General features: G+C 38.1%; 1 protein-coding gene across 34 annotated transcripts in view; it reads left to right on the plus strand.

Moving 5' to 3' along the window:
* The first annotated feature begins 86 nt into the window (after window positions 1–86).
* The window catches only part of SYNRG (synergin gamma), an 86538-nt gene continuing 64027 nt past the window's right edge, over window positions 87–22597 (plus strand). For 12 of the 34 annotated variants that reach the window (XM_043583761.1, XM_043583768.1, XM_043583771.1 and 9 more), the window contains exons 1-3: window positions 116–279; window positions 7073–7113; window positions 10631–10752. In XM_043583761.1, the coding sequence (XP_043439696.1) occupies window positions 203–279; window positions 7073–7113; window positions 10631–10752 (240 nt within the window). In that variant the 5' untranslated portion in view covers window positions 116–202. Of the gene's footprint in view, window positions 280–7072; window positions 7114–10630; window positions 10753–22597 lie in introns of all 34 variants that reach the window. The other 22 variants (XM_043583759.1, XM_043583764.1, XM_043583777.1 and 19 more) reach the window with 7 other exon arrangements.

Below are 22597 nucleotides of genomic sequence, written 5' to 3' on the forward strand. Positions count from 1 at the left end.
ACCCCGGGGGGGCGGTGGAGTCACGGGGCGAGAGCGCGCGGCCGCCGCCCCTGCCTCCGCCTCTGGGGCGCGGGGGATCACGTGGGCGCAGGCCCCGCCCCGTCGCCGAGTTCGCGGCTTGGTGGGGCTGGCTTTTGCCCCGGAAGTGGCTGTCTTCAGCTGACAGCTGCTTGTAAGGTGGCGACGGCGGGCCCGGAGAAAGATGGCGCTGCGGCCAGGAACGGGAGCTGGGGGCGGCGGGGCCGCGGGAGCCGGCGCGGGGGCCGCCGGGGCAGGCAGGTGGGTGTGAAGAGCCGAGTCGGGTCCCAGGGCTGGCTCCGCAGGGGCGAGGACTGTTTGGAGGTTATGACGATTTTCGCCCGCTTCGACCCCTTTTTCCTTTGGCACTGGGCTACGGGAGAAAGGGGTCCCCCCGGGGATCTAGGCCGAGTGGGTGGAGGAGCCCGACATCCGTGTCCTGTTTCCCAGGCTCAGGGGCACTGGTGCTGGGGCCGAGCAGTGAGCGAGAGCGTCCCAGTGCGGGGAGGAGAAGAGGAGGAGGAGCAGGAGGTGAGGGTCCGCTTGGCTGAGCTGGCACCCAGCCAGGCTGGGGAGAGCAGCAACCCCGACGCCTCGCTCCGAGCGACCAGACTTCCCTTTCCCAGGGCTTGCCGGGCTTGAGCAGGGATAGAGTCGGGAAGGCTCTGGTCACAAAGGGAAAGATCTGGTCACAAAGCTGAATAGCTGTTTGCAAGAGGTGTGTGTACTATTCGTCTTCCCCCCCCCCCCCCTTTTAGAATGTTCTGTCCTTTTTATCTCCTTAACACACGACAAACAGCAGGAAAATCTGAAGACGTTTGAATGGGCGTAGACGTAACTCTTAAGTCTTGTCTCCTTATTAAAATCAAATCACTATTAAACAGCAGTTACGCAGTTATTAAAACAAAGCTTCCAGGCTTTTACTTAGACCTTAAACAAATCTGCCCTCTGCCATATAAGTAATTGCCTGTGGTTCTCATGTCCAGAATGATAAAGGAGAAGAACGTTTGCAACTTGACAAGTTCATCACTGAAGGAAATTTTGTTCTGGGAAGTTTTCACCCCACTTGTATAATGACCTAGGCTGAGTTTGTTTTGTTAGCCAACACATAGTGCATACACATTTGAAGATAAAATTAGCGCTTTATCTTCAGCATCCTAAATTATTTTTGGAAAACAAAGTGTTAGTTTTTTGATAGGCAGTGTTTTAATTTTGGAGTCACAGACACTACTGAAGTGTAGTCTTTAAAATTATCACCTCCTGCAGTGTTTATATATAGGCTAGGAAAAAAAGGCGGTGGCTGTTGAATAAACCACCTGTGTGCAGCCCCATTTTTCGTTTCCTCTACACATCTTTCACTTTAGATTTAAAACTGTTTTTCTAATTTACGCTGTTTCATCGCAGTCTTTTATGAATACTTGATATAAGTCAGGTTTTGGCTGCAGAAGACACATGTGTAATAATGTCTTTTCTATATGTGATAACAGTTTCTAAAATGTTCTCGAGTGGCATTAATTTGATCAAGTATATGATTAATCATAGCACGAAGTTCTGGGAAAAATATAAACTTAAAAGAATTTGGTATTTTAGGCCCAGGGGTTTTCTTTTGGTGGTTTGGTTTCGTTTCTGTTTTGGGTGGGTGGGGAAGACCTTAGGTGCAGAAAGTTGAGTGGATCATTCTCCTTAGTTTACAGTATTTTAATGTCACCAGTCCATGAACACACATTTTAAAAAATAAGTGTGGCCTGAGTTGTGATAGAAGTTAGAATGATTGATTTTAAAATTTCTTTCATCTATAAAATTTGTTTAGAGTAACATCTGCCTTCTAAAACTAGAGGATATATATGAGAAGGAAAAGTAGTTAAAATGATCCTTGCCTCGAAAAATGTGTGGTGAGCGTTACATATATTGGAAACTTTCTGGGGCTGAAAAGCTGTATGCTCAATAAAGAAAGGATAGTATGGTTTTTAACATTATGGTAGCCTAAGTATATTTCTAAGGGAAGAGCCAGGCATTGTTTCTTAGCTTTTAGTGGAGAAAATCCAGAAGCTGTAAGGTACCATTTTTCTTAGATACTTGTTTCTATTCTGAGAGACTAAACAAAAAGCAGTGGCATTTTCCAGCTTTATTAATGTTAGCCTACTTTTGATAGGTATCCTGATTGGGCTACTTTAAAATAAATGGTAGAGTTACATAAAAAGGGCAAAATTTACCCAAGAGATGTGAAGTAGAAAAAAAAAAATTTTTAAGACAACTACAACAGAGAAAAAATTGTTGAAAGATCTTGATTAGTCTGTATCCTTCTGGAATATTATCATTTGTCTATTTTTTTCCTGCTCTTTTATAAACTCCTTAAGGGCTTCCTCATCTTTTTCTCTTCCACTTTCTCTTCCACTGCTTCTGGCACATTCTAACATAGAAAACATTCTAGGGGCGCCTGGGTGGCTCAGTCGGTTAAGCGTCCGACTCTGGCTCAGGTCATGATTTCATGGTCCGTGAGTTCGAGCCCGGTGTCGGGCTCTGTGCTGACAGCCTGGAGCCTGCTTCGGATTCTGTGTCTCCCTCTCTCTGACCCTTCCTCGTTCATGCTCTGTCTCTGTCTCTCTCAAAAATAAGCATTAAAAAAAATTTTTTTAAAAAAGAAAACATTCTATAAATATTTGTGGATTCAAGACACATTGAAAGCAAAGGACTATTTTATCTGGGCCTCAGTTGGAGGAAGAGGAAGTGGTCAAGGGATTGTCATAGGAGATGTGAAGGCCTACTGAACGCAAGGGGAATAGCACATAGGCCAGATGGATTGTGACACTAAGTGGGAGATGAGATTTATGAGATAAAACTGAAAAAAAAATTGTGCTGGAACAGGAGGGGGCCTTGGATATAAACTAAGGAAATTCCATATAAGGGGGAATCAATACATAGTTTTAACCCCAGGAATAGCCTTATCAAATGGTCCTTTAGGAAGATGCGCCTCACCTCTGCTATATGAGCTGTATCTTGTAGACTCTGGAGGTAGGGAGATCCTTGAGGAAGTGTTGCTGGAGTCCATGCCTGAGAAGTGCAGGTTAGTAGCAAAGGTAACTGAAAGGGGGAACGAGTGAGGTACGCATGTGGCAAGTAGACATCAGTTCTGCTTTCGTGCTAGGCTATCAGTAAAAATAGTGGGTTTTACCTTTGAAAATAAATTGTTGGTCATCTTGCTGCCCAGTTTTGGGGGGCTTTTGTTTGGTTGGTTTTGGCTTTTTTTTTTTTTTTTTTGGCCAAACTTATGCTTTCTTATCAGTGTCTTAGCTGCTTGTCCAACCAGTCTTGAAGCACGTTGCTGTTAGTCTAAACATTCCAGAGAATCATACGAATGGTACATAGGTCACTAAGGAGTTTGGGTTGCTAAATAATTACTGGAGCAAATCATGTTTGTCAGTAATGTTCTTCATTCAGTTTTTGTTTGTGTTTTCAAGGTAACCTTTATGTGTGTACATTTATTCTTGTCTATTTGATTGTCTTAGTTGGGACCTTGGCAGACTTGCAGTTCTGTGTCCTCATTTGACAGAGGGGGAACAGGACAAGGTGGTGAAGGGGTTTGCATGGAGCTTTACAGTTAATTTATGGCTGAACTGGAAAAAATGTAACTTCAGTTTCCAGTTTTTACTTAGCCACTAAGACATACTGGTAATTGTAAATCTTTAAGATTTGGAAAAGTCTTGACAAGTTGATTATCTAAATGCATTGTTTCTAAGTTTATAAATCTTAGTGTATGTAAGTACCTTTAAAAAAAAAAACGATACTACTGAATTTCAACTTGCAGTTTAAACATTCTATCCAGTTAAACAAATTACTTAGCTAATACATCTTGTGTGCAGTACAGAAAAGTCCTCTCTTTGGGTGCAGGCCTGCTTGTCAGCAGAATTTGCTAACAGTTCAGATCCTCTTCAAAGCTATAAATAACATATAGTCAGATAGATGTCCAACTAGAACTTGGTAAGCCACCTGAGAACTTTTTTTTTTTAATTAAAAATATGTTAGAGCCAAAAGACTGTAAAGTTTGGTTTTTAGCCTTTTTCCTGGGAAGGGGGGGTATTACACACTAGAAAAATGCAAGGACACATAAATTTGGCAAATAATTTCTAGCTTTCACTAGATTCTAAAGATTGCCTGAAACCCCCTTCAGATCCTTGACTCCCAGATTAAGAATCTTTCCCACTCAGACGTTTTCTTCCTTGAATTGTTCCATTTTCTTTCCCTCCATTCTCAAAGAAAGAAGTCCCTCTTCCTTTTCAAAGCAGATCCCTTTTGCTGCCAGGCTGTGTCTAAGCATATCTTTTGTATCCTAAACCTTTCTCCCTACAGATCCAAGAGTTTCTCCTCCTCTTAAAACTGTTTACTCAAAGATCGGCATTTTCGGAAGCAGTGATCTTTTTTGTTAATCCTCATTCTGATCAGCTTTTCTACAGCATTAAATACTGGTGACTACTTCCTTCTTCCTGAAATATGGTTCTTCCTTAGTTATAACTTGCAGTTATAACCAAGTCCCTTGGTTCTCAATGACCATTCTCTACTCAGTTTCACCATAAGAATTCTCCAAGTTGCTCGTTGTTGTCGTCTCCCTATATATGCACATTCCCTTGGCTATTTCATTCACAACCAGAGCTTAATTTTTTTTTTTTAACCTTTATTTAAAAGAGCCTAGCCATGGGCCCCTGGGTGGCTCAGTCTGTTAAGTGTCGGACTTCAGCTCAGGTCATGATTTCGAGGTCCGTGGGTTCAAGCCCCGCCCTGCGTTGGGCTCTGTACTGACAGCTCAGAACCTGGAGCCTGCTTCAGATTCAGTGTCTCCCTTTCTCTCTACCCCTCCCCTGCTCATGTTCTCTCTCTCTCTCTCTCTCTCTCTCTCTCTCTCAAATAAATAAATGTTAAAATAAAAGAGCCTAGCTAGATTGATCTGGACTCTTCTCCTGAGCTTGAGTTACTTTTCTGATTGCCTGCTAGATCGCTCCTCAGGGATGCACATCTACTGCCCTTCCCCCCAAACCTACTCAAGGGTTCCTTCTTTTAGGAAACAGTATTACCATCCTTGCCATTTGCTCAGGCTCAGAATCTCAGCAATGTCTTCAGCTCTTTCTGCTGCTTCACTGCTTTTCCCCATTCTGCCAATTGCCAGGTCCTCTTCATTCTTCCTTTTGAATAGCTTTCATTCACTGCCTCTTTTCCAGTATCACTATTCTGGTTATAGCTCTTTTCATCTCTTGTTAAGATTATTGTGGTAGAGGGTGCCTGGGTGGCTCAGTTGGTTGAGCGAGCGACTCTTGGTCTCACAGGTCATGCATGATCCCATGGTCTGTGAGATTGAGCCCCACTCTGGGCTCTGCACTGACAGCATGGAACCTGCTTGGGATTCTCTCTCTCCCTCTCTCTCTGCTCCTCCCCTGCTCACGTGCACATTCTCTCAAAATAAATAGGTTCTCCCAGAGTAAACTTAAAAATAAACATTATTGTGCTAGTTTTTTTGCTGATTCTTTTTGCTTCAAAGCTCTGCCTTACCGTGTTTCTAGAAAAACCTAAACTACATTTCTGATCATTTCACTCTCCTGCTTAGAACCTCTCACATCAGGGAAATGCAGATCCAAATCATGAGGTAATACTTCATACCCCTTAGCATAACCATTATCAAACAAACAAAAACAAAGTAACTACTGTTGGTGAGGATGTGGAAAAATTGGAACCCCATGCATTGCTGGTGAGAATGTAAAATGGTGCAGCTGTTGTGGAAAACAGTTTGGCAGTTTCTCAGAGAATAAACACAGAATTACTATATGACCCAGCAATTCTACTCCCAGGTATATGCCCAAAATAATTGAAAGAGGGACTTACACAGATACTTGTATACTAATGTTCATAGCATTATTTACAACAGCCAAAAGGTGGAAACAACCCAAGTGTCCATCAGCAGATGAATGGATAAGCAAAAGGTGGTATGTACACACAAGGGAGTATTTGTTATTCAGCCATAAAAAGGAATGAAATGCTAATACCTGCTACAACATGGATGAACCTTGAAAACATTATGCTAAGTGAAATAAGCTAGCTATGAAGTATAAAAGTATCATATGATTTCACTTAGTGTGAGGTAGCTAGAATAGCAAATTCATAGAAACAAAAAGTGGTAGCTACCAGGGGTTGGGGGAGGGAGTGATCGTGAGTTCTTGTTTAATTGGTATAGTCTTTGTTAGGGATAATGAAAACATTCTTGAAATGGATCATGGTGATGGTCGTACAACATTGTGAGTGTACTTAATGGTACACGCTATACACTTAAAAATGGTTAAAATGGTAAAATTTTGTCATGTGTGTTGTACCACAATTAATAATCTCTGACTTCATACAATATTCAAAGTAAAATCAAACAGCTTAAAGGTCCTCTACTGTCTGCTTGCTTCTCTAATCCTGTATCTTATATTCAATCCTAAATCTCTAAACACAAAGCTCTGGCCTCAGAGCTTTTGCTCAAATTATATGGTATGACTCTCTTCAAGGTTCAGTTTAAAAGATAACTTCACAAAAGTCCCCGAGATATAACCCATCAAATTAATCTTTTTCTTTTCATCTCTACTAGTATTTGGGGCCTCTCATAGCACTTAGCACACTTTATTTGATGCTGCAGTTAGTAGCTTGCATGCGTGTCTTCAACAAGACTGTGCACTAATTCAGTTCCCTCATGTAGTAGTTACTCAGTAAATGTTCGCCAAATTGAATATAATCCAACCTTCTCAATTTATGGATGGAGAAATTGGAATCCAAGGAAGTCACATAGTGACAGGCCAGGACTAGTTTCAACGTCTTGTTTTCTAGTTCACAACTTTTCTCCCTGCACTGACATGCCTGCCGTCATGCATCCTGTGGATGTTCGATCTGTGTTGATATCGGGTAGTTCAGTATCATACTACAGAACAAATGTCAGGACCCTGTCCACAGTTCTTTTGTGTATATAAAGAATTACATGTTTTGTTTGAAATCTTTGTACATAGAAGATCCTGATATGTTTTTCTTCTGTTTTTAGCTTCATGTTTCCGGTTGCAGGTGGAATAAGACCCCCACAAGGTATGTGAAAGCTGAAATTTTAAACTTTTTATTTTTCACTGTTATGTTTCTGAACTTAGGAACTAATTGGATAAAGAAGTCCTATTGCTGCAAAATAGAGTAAAATTTTCCTATAGTCTTGAACCCGTATGCCAGCTATGCTTGAAATTTCTCAAAAATTGTGTAATTCTAGATTGTTAGCTCCCTAGGGCAGAGGCTATGTCTGCCTTATGCTAGTTGGTATCTACAGCACCCGGTATGCTGATAGAAAATTATAGGGGCTCTGTGGATGTTTGTTGAGTGGATAAAAGAACCTCTTTAATTGTTTGATACTACCGTGTTTTCTCTGTATGAATTTGGTTTTATGTATATAAGAGATCACGTATTCTGATTCAGTATAAATTATTTTAAGTCTCATTTTTATTCTCTTCAATTTCTTTAGTGGGTATATTCCTTCTCTCTGTTTCAGACAAGGCCCCACCAAAGTCAGTTCTAGCTGTGTCTTCAGGGAAACCATAGTGAACTGATCTAATCTTGACTCATGGTACTGTGCCACTGGGACACAGTGTCAAAGAAAGAATATGTCTGCCCTTCTCTTCTTTCTGCTCACACCCTCTTCACTGTACCCCCGACACATACCAGTCTGCTTCTGAAAGCTGGCCCTTCTCACAAAGCCAATATTGATTGCTTATGGTAGAATTGCTGGAGAAACAGAGACTCCCAGATCACCAATAGAGATGAAGGATAACGAGTGGCTCAGTAGCAGGTGGTCAGTGCCTCATACTGACTTTGTCTCCGTTTGTAATCAGTGATGGAGGTTGAGTTTCAGGTAAATTTTTCCAGGAGTCAGTTGTATTCCTTTCATTGTGCCCACATTTATGCATTATTTAAGCTATCTGTAATTAGATATGTCCCAGATTTGGATAGAATAGTTTGAGATCTTTTGTTCTTTAGGAAAGCATTACAGTTATTCATTTTCATGGCTCAAGATTTTGCATTTTTATAAACTTTAAAGTAAGACTCTGTATATAGAGCAAGAAGAGAGCCCCAAAGATTGCCTGATATTTTTTCTTTTGGAATTGTTTTGAGATTTTTTTCTTTTTATGAAGTATGTTAGAGTAGACTTTTCAGTCATTAGAAGACTTTAAATTATGCATGGATTGTTTCTCAAAGCATATACGAGAAGCTGACAGGAAGAGTCGCCAAAAGATCATGAGTAGGTGAACAGGAGACGAGAGAGACCAGAGTTTTCACTGTGCATACTTTTATGCTTTTAAACATTGTACCAAATACCTAAATTACCCATTCAAGAATTAAATAACAATAATTCAAATGAATAAGACTGTAGGTCCAAAGAGGCAAAAGGGAGAACATGTAAGTTCCATGAGGGTAAGAACCTCTTGGAACTTGTTCACTGCCATGTCCCTAGAATGATGCCTGACAAGGAGTAGGCCCTCAAATATTTGAATAAATGATTGAATGAATAAGTGAATGCCAATACTTCTGTTACTTACAAATGTGGATGTTCATGCTTCTAAAATTAAACTGTGAATAAGTAACCTTTAAGGTACACAGAACCCACAAGATAAGCATGGTTACTTTCTCAGACCTTTAATTTTTTTTTTAACTAGTTAGAACCAACATAGATGTAATAAAATGCAAAATTGGATTGAAATTTGTGTTCGGCACGGGTAGGGAGTTTTGTTTTTTAAGTTTATCTGTTTATTTCAAGAAAGAGAGAGAGAGAGAGAGAGAGAGAGAGAGAGAGAGAGAGAGAAAATCCCAAGCAGGCTCCGCATTGTGAGCTCAGAGCCTGACATGGGGCTCCATTTCGTGAACCATAAGATCATGACCTGAGCTGAAATCAAGAGCCAGATGCTTAACTAACTGAGCCACTCAGGCACCCTGGGATTTTATTTTATTCACAGTTGAATACCAGCTCTCTAGAACTGTGCCTAAAATATAGTAGGCACTTAGTATTTATTAAATTCCCAAAGGGATGTTTCTTCAGTCTCCTCCCCTCTTGGGAATACTAAATTGAAAAAATTTGGGAGATACTATCCTCATGATCATTTTCCTGCCATTGCATCATTTAATTGTCATGCTGATGGTTATTTGTGGTAAATGTTATATTAACTATTCATATAAGGAAAGACAAGAGGAAGATCATTCCTTCAAGCATATTAGGTATTAAACAGTTATACAGATGAGAAACCGAGGCATAGAAGTTAAGCAAGTTACTCAAAGTCGCAGAGGTACCAAGTGACATTTCTAGTTGGCATCCAGAGTTCATGCTATTTAGTATATGTGTTATTGTATTAGTTATATGCTGCTGTGTAAAAAATACCCCAAAACTTTTTTTAAAAAATCCATTTTATTATTTGACACTGTGTCTGCAGATCAGGTATCTGGAAATGGCTTCACTTGGGTGGTTTTGGTTCAGGGCCAGAGAGATTGCAGTAAAGATGTCAACTAGGGCTGTGGGCATCTTAAGGTTTGTTAGGGCTGGGTCGTCTGTTTCCAAGATGGCTCACTCTCATGGATGACAAATTGTGCTGCCTTTTGGCAAGAGGTTTCAGTTCCATGCCACATGGATTCTCTGTAGGACTGCTTGAGTATTTTTTTTTTTAATGTTTATCTTTATTTAAAAAAAATTTTTTTTAACGTTTATTTATTTTTGAGACAGGGAGAGACAGAGCATGAACGGGGGAGGATCAGAGAGAGAGGGAGACACAGAATATGAAGCAGGCTCCAGGCTCTGAGCTGTCAGCACAGAGCCCGACGTGGGGCTAGAACTCACGGACTGCGAGATCATGACCTGAGCCGAAGTCGGCTGCCTAACCGACTGAGCCACCCAGGCGCCCCTGTGTTTATTTTTGAGACAGAGCATGAGCGGGGGAGAGGCAGAGGGAGAGGGAGACACAGAGTCAGAAGCAGCCTCCAGGCTCTGAGCTGTCAGCACAGAGCCCGACACAGGGCTCGAACTCGTCAACTGTGAGATCATGACCCGAGCCAAAGTCGGACGCTCAACCAACTGAGCCACCCAGGCGCCCCTTGAGTATTCTTATGATGTGGCAGTAGCTTTCCTCAGAGCAAGAAGGAAGATACATTGGCTTTTAAGAACTAGCCTTGGAAGTTACACACTGTCATTTCCACCATACCCTATTGGTTACACTGGTGAGCCCTATTCAATGAGGGAGGGAATTACAAAAGGTATGAATATGAAAGGGCAGAGATTGCTGGAGCCCATCTTGAAGGCCAAATGTCACAATTAGGTCATATATTAGTTTTTTTAATATGCATAAAAATTCTGTTATCTTCGCTTTACAGATGAAGTTTTGTAACTCGCCTAAGATCTCATAGCTAAGTAATTAACTAATGGAGTTGGAATTCATATTCAAGTCTGTCCCACTTCATGGCCTGTGCTTTTCCACTAAACTGTGCTGCTTCCCAAGTAACAAGTTGTTTATGTACTTACAGTTTTTGGAAAATAGACTGTAAAATATATTGACTTTAATGATGCCCTTATGTTTTTCAGCAGGACTGATGCCAATGCAGCAACAAGGATTTCCTATGGTCTCTGTCGTGCAGCCTAATATGCAGGGCATGATAGGGATGAGTTACAGCTCTCAGATGCCCCAAGGACCTATGGCCATGCAGGTACTGGCTTTTTTAACCAATAGTTTACACAGTTATTGTTTGTTGTTATGTGTCACATACTAAGAGCTGCATACTAGGAGCCTAATGTTCTATTTGGCAGTAAATGTAGTCTGAATGTTAGGTGGCTTCCTTCAAAATGAAATGAAGATATGTTCATAAGAGTGTGGGGGGAAACCAAGATAAATCATTTAAGGAAAATCTGGTGACTACTTTATTTGATTAGTGACTTAGAATTATTATTATTATTATTATTATTATTATTATTAGGACAAGAAGAAGAAGAAGAAGAAGAATTTTAGAATGACATCTTGGGAAGTTCAGGGACCTAATGCCATGAAGTAGCATTGATAGAAGTAGCATTGCTCTCATGAAAGGAACAGTGTCATTGTTTGGAAGACTTAGGGCCTTCTTTATATTGAATTATGTAATCCCCATAACAACTTTTAAGAGGTAGTGTCTCCATTTTTCTGAGGAGGAATCTGCAGCTTTGTGAGGATGCTCACATTGCATAGGAAGTTGGGATTTGAACCTAAGTCTTGAGTAAGTTTGTATTATCCAAATTATACATTGAATTCTCTCTTAAGAGCATTAGGGAGCCACTGAATAGTTTGAAGCAGTGGAATGACACAATCAGATTTGTATTTCAGAAAGATCATCCTGACTGCTGACTAGAGAATGGTTGGAGGGAGAGAGGAGGGCAAAAATGGATGGAAGGAGAATCATTAAAAGGCTGATGTAGTGAGAGCAGGTGAGATGTTGACTAATTAAAGCAAATACTATTACATCTTTATTTTAGAATCGGTAAATGAAATTGATGGTGTCAGGATTTAGTAAGCACAGCCTAAGATGGGCTGATTCATTTTGGATCTCCATGTCTTTGTAAATTATCTTCTCTAGCTATGATATCCATTTAAACCAAGTAACCAAATAAACTGAATCCAGGAGTCTGATCTTTGAATGGTTGAATGCAAAGTGTTATGGTGTTATTTTTTAAGTAAACATATTCATTCACAAATCAGCCAGAATAAAAAGTTTCCATACTGTTAAAAAATATTTTCATGCCATATATTTTGATTTTACCCAATTATTTAAAATTTTCTATTTCAGTGCATTTATCACGTATAAACACATATATATGATTTATAAATAAGTAATATTTGGGATTTATAAGCAGAATTTAAGTTGAAACTTGTTATGTTGAAGTTGTATAGGCAAATGAGGCTTCATTTGTATGTAAAGATTTAGGAGGACTTTTGGAATCATTCCTTATTCCTCTCTAATAGAAAGAAATAGGAATAGATTGAGCTTTTGTAGGTTTTTTTTTTAATGTTTATTCGTTTTGAGTGGAAGAGAGTGCGCATTCACAAGCAGGGAGGGACAGAGAGAGAGAATCCCAAGCAGGCTCCATGCTTAGCACAGATGTGGGTCTCGATCTCACCATGACATCATGACCTGAGCCAAAAACAAGATTTGGACGCTTAACCAGCCGAGTCACCCAGGCACCCTGAACTTTTGTAGGTTTTAAATCCGTGTTACTCAGTTTTTGCTAGGTTATGCTGTAGAAAAAGCAATCCCAAAGTCTCTGACTTACAAAAACAAAGGCATGTCCTTTGAAGGTTGGCTATGACCCCACTCTGTGTTCTCTTTATCCTGAGACTCTTACCTAGGACATCCCAGACTTTTGGCATAGGGCAAAGAGATGGCCAAACGCTGTTATAACTTTTAAAGCTTCTTCTCAGAGGTTGCATTCATTAGTCACTTCTACTTACCAAAGTAGTGTGACCAAAACGAACATCAGTAAGGGGAAGAACATACCAGGAAGAATGCACATCACATAGATGTGTAATCTTAGAGTAAAGGCAGCAAATAAGTGGAAACAGTTTACCAGAGAATGCAATATTATGTTTTTTGTTGAAAAGTGTACAGTATAATGATTAAATAATTCTATACAGGGAGCCTGCTTGGGATTCTCTCCCTTTCTCTCTGCCTCTCCCCCACTTGTGTGCTATCTCTCTCTCTCAAAATAAATAAACTAAAAAGAAAACAATTCTATACATTACTCAGTGCTCATCAAGATAAGTGTACTCTTGATCCCCTTTTTTCCAACCCTCCTCCCAGCCACCTCCATCTAGCAACCACTAGTTCCCTTTATTTATTTAAAATTTTTTTACATTTATTTATTTTTGAGAGAGAGAGAAAGACAGAGAGAGGGAGGGAGGGGCAGAGAGAGATGGAGACACAGAACCCGAAGCAGGCTCTAGGCTCTGAGCTGTCAGCACAGAGCCCCGTGTGGGGCTCAAACCCATGAACTGCGAGATCATGACCTGAGCTGAAGTCAGACACTCGACTGACTGAGCCACCCAGGCACCCCTAGTTCTCTTTATTTAAGAGTCTGTTTTGGGCACCTGGCTGGCGCAGTCGGTTAGCGTCTGACTTCGGCTCAGGTCATGATCTCACGGTCTGTGAGTTCAAGCCCCGTGTCCGGCTCTGTGCTGACAGCTCAGAGCCTGGACCCTGTTTCAGATTCTGTGTCTCCCTCTCTCTCTGCCCCTCCCCCACTCATGCTCTGTCTCTCTCTGCCTCTCAAAAATAAAGAAAACTAATAAAAAAAAAAAAGACTGTGTTTTGGATTGTCTCTCTTTTCTTTCTTTTCTCTTTTTTTTTTCTTGGTTGGGGGTGGTGGAGGGAGCTGTTCCTTTGTTCTGTTTCTTAAATTCCACATATGAGTGAAATCATGTAGTATTTGTGTTTCTCTGAGTGACTTGTTTCACTTGGCATTATAATCCCTAGGGTCTTTCTATATCATTACAGATGGCAAGATCTCATTCTTTTTTTTGGCTGAGTAATATTACATTATATATATATATAAAAGATGTCATATATATGTATATTACATCTCTATCCATCTATCAGTAGACACTTGGGCTGCTTTCATATCTTGGCTATTGTAAATAATGCAGCACTAAACATAGGAGTGCATAGTGTTTTCATTTTCTTTGGATAAAAAATACCCAGTAGTGGAATTCCTGGATCATATGGTAACTCTATTTTTAATTTTTTGAGGAACCTCCATACTGTTTTCCACAGTGGCTGCACCAATTTGCATTCCCACCAAAGGTGCAGGAAGGTTCCTTTTGCTCCACATCTTGTCAACACTTGTTATTTCTTGTATTTTTTATTTCAGCCATTCTGACTGGTGTGAGGTGATGATCTCATTGTAGTTTTGATTTGCATTTCTCTGATGATAAGGGATGTTGAGCATCTTTTCATGTGTCTGTTGGCCATCTGGATGTCTTCCTTGGAAAAATGTCTATTGAGGTCCCATTTTTAATTGCCTTGTTGTTTTTATGGTATTGAAGTATATAAGTTCTTTATGTAGTACTTTGGATATTAACCCTTTATCGGGTATATTATTTGCAAGTATCTTCTTACATTCAGTAGGTTGCCTTTTCATTTTGTTGATGATTTCCTTTGCTTTGCACAAGATTTTTATTTTGGCGTAGTCCCAAAAGTTTAATTTTCCTTTTGTTTCCCTTGCCTGAGGGGACATATCTATAAAAATGTTTCTGTGGCCAATTTCAAAGAAATTATTACCTATGTTTTCTTCTAGGAGTTTTACAGTTTCAGGTCTTAAATTTAGGTCTTCAATCCGTTTTGAACTTATTTTTCTGTATGGTGTAAGAAAGTGGCCCAGTTTCATTATTTTGCATGTAGCTGTCCAGTTTCCTAGCACCATTTGTTGGAGAGGCTGTCTTTTCCCTATTGTATGAACTTGCCTCTTTTATTGTAGATTAACTGACTGTATAAGCATGGGTTTATTTCTAGGAGCTCTGTCCTGTTCCAGTTGATCTTTATGTCACTTTTTGTACTGGTACCATATTGTTTTGATTACTACAGCTTTGTAATATATCTTGAAATTTGGGATTGTGATACCTCCAGCTTTCTCAAGATTGCTTTGGCAAATAGAGCTCTTTCATGGTTCCATATAAGTACATCTTAGTATATTATTTGTTCTAGTTCTCTGAAAAAATGTTGGTATTTTGATAGGGATTGCATTGAATCTGCAGGTTGCTTTGGGTGATATGAATATTTTAACAACATTAATTCTTCCAATCTATGAGCTTGGACTATCTTTCCATTTGTTTGTGTCATCTTCAGTTACTTTTATCAGTGTCTTATAGTTTTCAGAGTATGAGTCTTTTGCCTCCTTGTTTAAATTTATTCCTGGGTATTTTATGACTTCTGGTGTAATTGTAAATGAGATTGTTTTCTTCATTTCTTTCTGCTACTTCCATTATTAGTGTGTAGAAAAGCAACGGTTTTCTGTATATTAATTTTGTATCCTGAAACTTTACTGAGCTCATTTATCAGTTATCATAGTTTTTTGGTGGACTCTTTAGGGTTTCCCATTGATAGTATCATGTCATCTGCAAATAGTGGCAGTTTTACTTCTTCCTTATTTTGGATGCTTTTTATTTCTTTTTCTTCTCTGTTTGCTGTGACTAAGACTCCCAATACTATGTTGAATAAAAGTGGTGAGAATGAATACTCTTGTCTTGTTCCTAATGTTAGAGGAAAAGCTCTCAGTTTTTCACTGTTGAATATAGCTGTGGGTTTTGGGTATATGGCCTTTATTATGTTGAGATATGTTCCCTCTAAACACATTTTGTTGAGTTTTTACTAATGAATGGATGTTGTATTTTGTCAAGTGCTTTTTCTGCTTCTACTGAAATTATCATACAGTTTTTATCCTTTCTCTTGTTAATGTGATTTATCAGTGTTGATTGCAGATATTGAGCCACTCTTACATCCCTGGAATAAACCCCATTTGATCATGGTGAATGATTTTTTTAACGTGTTGTTAGATTTGGTTTGCTAATATTTTGTTGAGGATTTTTATATCTATGTTTTGCAGACATATTTGCCTATAGTTTTCTCTCTCTCTCTCTTTTTTTTTTTTTTTTTGTTTTTGTTTTTGTTTTTGTTTTTTTGTAGTGACTTTATCTGGTTTTGGTATATGGGTAATCCTGGCCTCATAGAATGAATTTGGAAGCTTTCCTTCCTGTTCTATTTTTTGGAATTGTTTGAGAAGAATAGGCATTAACTCTTCTTTAAATGTTTGGTAGAATTCACCTGTGAAGCTGTCTGGTCCTGGACTTCTGTTTTTTTGGGAGTTTTTGATCACTGATTCGATTTCATTGCAAGTAATCAGTGTTCAAATTTTCTATTTCTTCTTTCTCATTCAGTTTTAGAATGTTACATATTCCTAGGAATTTATCCATTTCTTGTAGGTTGCCCATTTGTTGGTATATAATTTTTCATAGTATTCTCTTATAATCCTTTGTGTGGTTTTTTCTCCTTCATTTCTGGCTTTATTTATTTAGAGTCTTCCCTTTTTTCTTGGTGAGTCTGGCTAAAGGTTTATCAATTTTGTTTACCTTTTGAAAGAACCAGCTCCTGGTGTCATTAATCTGTTCTATTGGGTTGTTGTTGTTTTTTGTTTTTGTTTTTTTTCAGTCTCTATTTTACTTATTTCTGCTGTAATCTTTATTATTTCCTTCCTTTTACTGTCTTTGGGCTTTTTTTTTTTCCTAGTTTCTTCAGATGTAAGGTTAGGTTATTTATTTGAGATTTTTCTGGTTTCTTGATGTAAGACTATATTGCTATAATCTTCCCTCTTAGAACAGCTTTTGCTGCATCCCAAAGATTTTGGACAATTGTGTTTTCATTTTCATTTGTCTCCATCTATTTTGAGATTTCCTCTTTGATTACTTGATTGACCCATTCATTGTTAAGTATGTTATTTAGTCTCCATATATTTGTTTTTTGTTTTTTTGTTTGTTTGTTTGTTTGTTTTTTCAGATTTTTGCTTGTAGTTGATTGTTAGTTTCATACTGTTGTGTTTGGAAAAACTGCATAATATGATTTCAGTTTTTTTAATTTATTGAGATTTGTGGACTAATATGTCATCTGTCCTGGGGAATGTTCCATGTGCACTTGAAAAGAATGTGTAGTCCACTGTCTTGGGGCCAAATGTTCCGAATATGTCTGTTAGATCCCTCTGATCCACGTGTCATTCAGAGCCACTGTTTCCTTGTTGATTTCTCTCTGGATGATCTCTACATGGATGTAAGTGAAATGTTAAAGTCTCTTACTATTTTTGTATTACTGTCAATTTTTTCCCTTTATGTCTGTTAATATTTGCTTTATGTATTTAGGTACTTCTATGTTGTGTATAGGTATTGGCGATTGTTATATTCCCTTGTTGTCCTTTTGTCTCTTGTTAAAGTCTGTCTTGTACGATGAAAAGAAAGCTAAGGTAACAACATTTACACTTCCATTTGCATGGCAAATGTTTTTACATCCCTTATTACTTTCAGTCTGCATGTATCTTTAGCTCTGAAGTGAGTCTTTTGTAGGCAACATATAAATGGATCTTGTTTTTTATCCATTCAGTCACCCTATGTTTTTTGATTTGAAAGTTTAGTCCATTTACATTTAAAGTAATTACCGAGGGGCTCTTGGCTGGCTCAGTCAGTAAAGCATGCAACTCTTAATCTTAGGGTTGTGAGTTCAAGCTCCCTGTTGGACATAGAGCTTACTTTAAAAAAATAAAACAGGGGCGCCTGGGTGGCTCAGTCGGTTAAGCGTCTGACTCTGGCTCAGGTCATGATCTCACGGTCCGTGAGTTTGAGCCCCACGTCGGGCTCTGTGCTAACAGCTCAGAGCCTGGAGCCTGTTTCAGATTCTGTGTCTCCCTCTCTCTCTGACCCTCCCCCATTCATGCTCTGTCTCTCCTTGTCTCAAAAATAAATATAAACGTTAAAAAGAAAAAAAAATTTTTTTAAATAAAACAGGGGCACCTGGGTGGCTCAGTCGGTTAAGTGTCCGACTTTGGCTGAGGTCATGATCTCGCAGTTTGTGAGTTCGAGCCCCACATTGGGCTCTGTGCTGACAGCTCAGAGCCTGGAGCCTGCTTCAGATTCTGTGTCTCCTCCTCTCTCTGCCCCTCCCATGCTCATGCTCTGTCTCTCTCTGTCTTTCAATAATAAACGTTAAAAAATAAATAAAATAAAATAATTATTGATAGGCATGTATTCATTGCCATTTTGTTACTTCTTTATGATTGTTTTTGTCATTCTTTGTTCCTTTTTCTCTTGCTCTTTTTCCTTGTGGTTTGATGGCTTTCTTTAGTGTTACGTTTGGATTCTTCTCTATTTTTTTCTATTATAGGTTTTTGATTTGTGGTTACCATTAGGTTCTTTTATAACATGTTTTGCGTGTAGCAGTCTATATGAAGTTGATGGTCACCTAAGTTTGAGCCCATACTAATAGCACTAGATTTTTACTCCCCACCCCCACGTTTTATGAATACAATGTCATATTTTACATCCTTCTATTTTGCAAATCACTTGACTGATTCTTATAATTCTCTTTACTGCTTTTGAGCTTTAACCTCCATGCTGGTTTTATAAGTGATTAATCTGCTTTTATTTTATGTTTGTATTTACCTGTGAAATTGTTTTCCTTTCATAATTTTCTTACTCCTGATTATGGCTTTTTTTTTCTTTCCAAAGAATTCCCTTTAACATTTCTTGTAAGGCTGGTTTAGTGATGAAGTCCTTTAACTTCTGTATGTTTGGGGAACTCTTTATTGCTCCTATTCTGAATAATAACCTTACTGGGTAGAGTATGTTGTTCACAGGATTTTTTCTTTCAGCACTTTGAGTTTGAGTATTTCATGCCACTCACTTCTGGCCTGCAAAGTGTCTGCTGAAAAGTCAGCTGATAGCTTTATGTAAACTGTTTTCTTCTGATGTTTTTAAAATTCTCTCTTTATCACTACTTTTTAAATTATTGTGTGCCTTGGTGTGGACCTTCTTGGGTTCCTCTTATTGGGGGCTCTCTTATTTCTGGATCTGGATGTCTATTTCCTTCCACAGATTAGGGAAGTTTTCAGGTATTATTTCTTCAAATAAGTTTTCTGACCTCTTCTCTCTGTCTTCTCCTTCTGGGATCCCTGTACAGCGAATGTTACTACGCTTGATGATGTCACAGAGTTTGCTGAACCTGTTTTTATTTTTTTATTACTCTGTTGTTTTTGCTGTTCAGCTTGGTTGCGTTACATTACTCTGTCTTCCAGGTTGCTGATCCATTCTTCTGCTTCCTCTAGTCTGCTGTTGATTTCTCCAAGTGTATGTTTAAATTTCAGTTACTGAATTCTTTAGCCCTGACTGGTTCTTTTTTATATTTTCTATATCTTCATTGATGGTCTCACTTAGATTCTCACTATTTTCTCAAGTCCAGAGAGTATCTTTGTGACCATTACTTTGAATTCTTCATCAGGCATATTGCTTATTTCCATCTCATTTAGCTCCCCTCCTACCCCTTTTGATGTGGTTTTCTCTCTGTAATTCACTGTGGAAGGTCTATTCTGTCAGTCTGCAGGTTGTTTTCAGAATTAGTCGCATAGATGTAGCTCCTGTCTTGATGTGCCCATGGGAGGAGGTGAGCTCAGGATCCTCCTACTCTGCTATCTTTCCCAAACTACTCCCATTCTGGTTTGTTGTTGTTGTTGTTGTTGTTTGTTTGTTTGTTTTGTTTTTTCCTTATGCAGGCTCTACATCCAATGTGGGGCTTGAACTTGTGACCCTGAGATCAAGTCGTATGCTCTACCAACTGAGTCAGCCAGGTGTCCCCTGGTGTTTTTGGTTTTGTTTTGTTTTTTGTTTTTTTTATAGTAGTTGTCCTAATGTGCGTGAGGTAGTATATCATTGTAGTTTTGGTTTTCATTTCTCTAGTAAATGATGTTGAGTATCTTTTCATGTGGTTATTGGCCATTTGTATATCTTCACTGGAGAAATGTTTAAGTCTTTTGCCCTTCTTTGAATTGGGTTTTTTGTTGGTGAATTAATTGTGAGAGTTGTGTCTATATTTTGGATATTAATCCCTTATCAGATATATGATTTGCAAATGTTTTCTCCCATTCTGTGGGTTTCCCTTTTACTCTGTGGGTAGTGTCTCTTAATGTACAAATTTTTAAAGTTTCATGAAGTCTAAGTTGTTTGTTTTTTCTTTAAACGTTTGGTAGAATTCAATAGCAAAGCCATTAGGTCCAGGACTTTTCTTGTTGGGAGATTTTGATTACTGACTAAATCTGTGTAGCTGTATAACAAGTTCTCCCATGTTATTCTTCTTTTCAAAATTATTTTAACTCTTCTGGTTTATCTGTCTTTGCATATAAGTTTTAGAATAACGTTGCCTATATCTATCTATGAAAAGTCTGGTTGGAGTTTTGATAGGAATTACGGTAAACCTTTTTATCAATTTGGGGAAAATTGACATCTTTAATATGTAGATTCTTGCAATATATGAGCATGGTATGTCTCTCCATTTGTTTAGATCTTTGATTTCTGTCATCAGCACTGTATAGTTTTTGGCATTTAAGTTCCTTAAATTTTTTGTTAGATTTACATCTAAGTTTTTGAGTAATTATAAATGGCATTGTAGTTTTTATTTCAATGTTCTGTTCATTGCCAGTATATAGAAATGTGGTTGATTTGGGCATACTTGTTTTGTAACCTGCAACCTTGCTGAACTCACTTATTCTAGGAATTTTTTTGTAGATTCCTTGGAATTTTCTATGGAGATAGTCTTGTCCTTTCATCAAATGTTAACATGCTGTATTTGCTTCACATTTTTAAAAGAAATGAACAAAACAGTTATAATTTCCTTCTTCTACTTCCCCAGAGATAGTTATCACTATCATGAATTGAGTGCTTAGTGTTTTCATATGTCTTCTTGTACTTCTCCTGTTTTACATGTTTGAATATTCATGAATATTATATATTGTCCAGGTTTTAAAGGTTTATGTAAGCATGTACCCTTCTGCATTTGAGTTTTTTAGTTGACATTGTTTTGCCCCAGAATTTATCCCTGTTATAGAGTGCTGCCAAATATATTCATATAGCTACTGTGTAGTGTTCCACTGCATGAGTATATATTCTTCTGTTGGTGGACATGTAAGTTGCTTCCAATTTGTTGCTATTTGTTTTGTTTTTATTGATTTCTAAGAGTTCATTATATCTTCCAGATTCTTACCTTTGTGGTTATTTGTGTTGCCAATATCTCCTCCTATACTTTGGCTTGTTTTTTAATTTTTTGGTGAGGTCATGTAGAAGTTAAGTCAGATGGATAAATCATTTCTTTTATGGTCTGATCTCTTGTGTGCCTCATTAGACCTAGTCCTACCCTGCGATCATAATATTATTCTTCTTACTAAATCAACCTGGAATTGTTCTGTGCTATCAGATATGTGAGTCTAAAGGTCTAATTTTATTATTTTCCATTTGAGTAGCCAGTTTTCTCCAAATCATTTATCAATATCCCATTCTTTACTCATTGATTTCCAAAATGCTGTACTATCCAATTTCTTGATATGCTTTGGATTAGTTTCTGAGCTCTTCTGTTTGTCCCATTGCTATTTCTGTCTGTCCCTGCATCAATAAGTATCTTAGTCTCCTAATCTAGCCTAAGATAAGCCTTGATATCTGCTAGTGTGGATCCTCCTTGTTCTTCTTTTAAAGAATTATAGCTATTCATGGTTCTTTCCTCTTCATGATAAGTTTTAAGATCAGCTTGTCAAATTCCACATAAAATCTGCTGGGATTTTTATTGAAACTGACATTTTTAACTTTTTTGGTCTGTGATATCTCTCCAGTCACTCAAATCTTCAGTAGCCTTCAATATTCTTCATCTTGGGAGTGAACTTCTTTATCTTGAATGTCTTTAGCAGTTGATTGGATGTATCTCAGATTTCTGAGTTATTTCTTTTGTCCTGTCATTCACCCAGCATATAACTAATGATTAGTATTTCTTAACCTTTAGGTTTATCTAGATTTTAAAAGAATTAGACTGTATGAATGTATAAACTAACTTTTCAGGAATTTGAAAAAGACAAAATGCCATTTAGCAAGTTTGAATCTTCTTGAAGAACAGAATTTTCTAAATAGGAAGGCAAAGTGTATAATACCTTTCCTTCTTTTATTCTTTATTATTTTTGTGGAATATCTGGTCTGTTAGTCTGTATGAGTTGAGTGGTTTCTTTTGCATTTTATGTGCCTTGGGTAAATGAAGTCAATTTAAAAAGGAACTTAATCCCTCACCACAAAAAAGAAATGGTGATTATGTGACATGATGGAGATATTAGTTAATGCTGTGGTGGTAATCATTTTGCAGTATATAAGTGTATCAAATCAATAGGCTGCATACCTTAAAATTACAGTGTTATATCAACTGTAGCTCAGTAAAGCTGGAAAAAGTAGGGGATTGATTAAGTAAATTATTTTATTTAAATAAAGCTAGAAAAAAAATGTAGTCCTAGGACTATGGTGCTAATTTTTAGCACCAGGAGAACCACGCTGTGATTAAAAGTAAGTATACATTGCCATCCCCACTCAAGATTTACAATAAAGAGTGTTAGTAATTAAGTAATATGTATTACTTATAACTCCTATTGTAAAGTCCTAAAGCCATTCATAAGGCTTCCAAGCTACTACTATTCATTGAGCAGGTATATGCCTGAGCATATGAATAGACACAAAAACAGATTAAAATTTGTTTTAAGTCTGAATCTGTGGTTGGTAATTGGAGAGGCAGCGTAACATAATGATGGAGAATATGCACTTTGGAACCAGAAGCTGCCTGTTTCTAATCTTGGCTCTGTCACTTACAAGCAGTAAGTAAGGTAGTTGTCTCTTTTGTACTTCCGTTTCCTCATCTGTAAAATGAGAATAATAGTAGCACCTACTGCATAGGTTTGTTATAAGGATTAAGTTAATTAATA

Source organism: Prionailurus bengalensis, chromosome E1, assembly GCF_016509475.1.
Source record: "Prionailurus bengalensis isolate Pbe53 chromosome E1, Fcat_Pben_1.1_paternal_pri, whole genome shotgun sequence".
In the NCBI taxonomy this organism is placed as follows: Eukaryota; Metazoa; Chordata; class Mammalia; order Carnivora; family Felidae; genus Prionailurus; species Prionailurus bengalensis.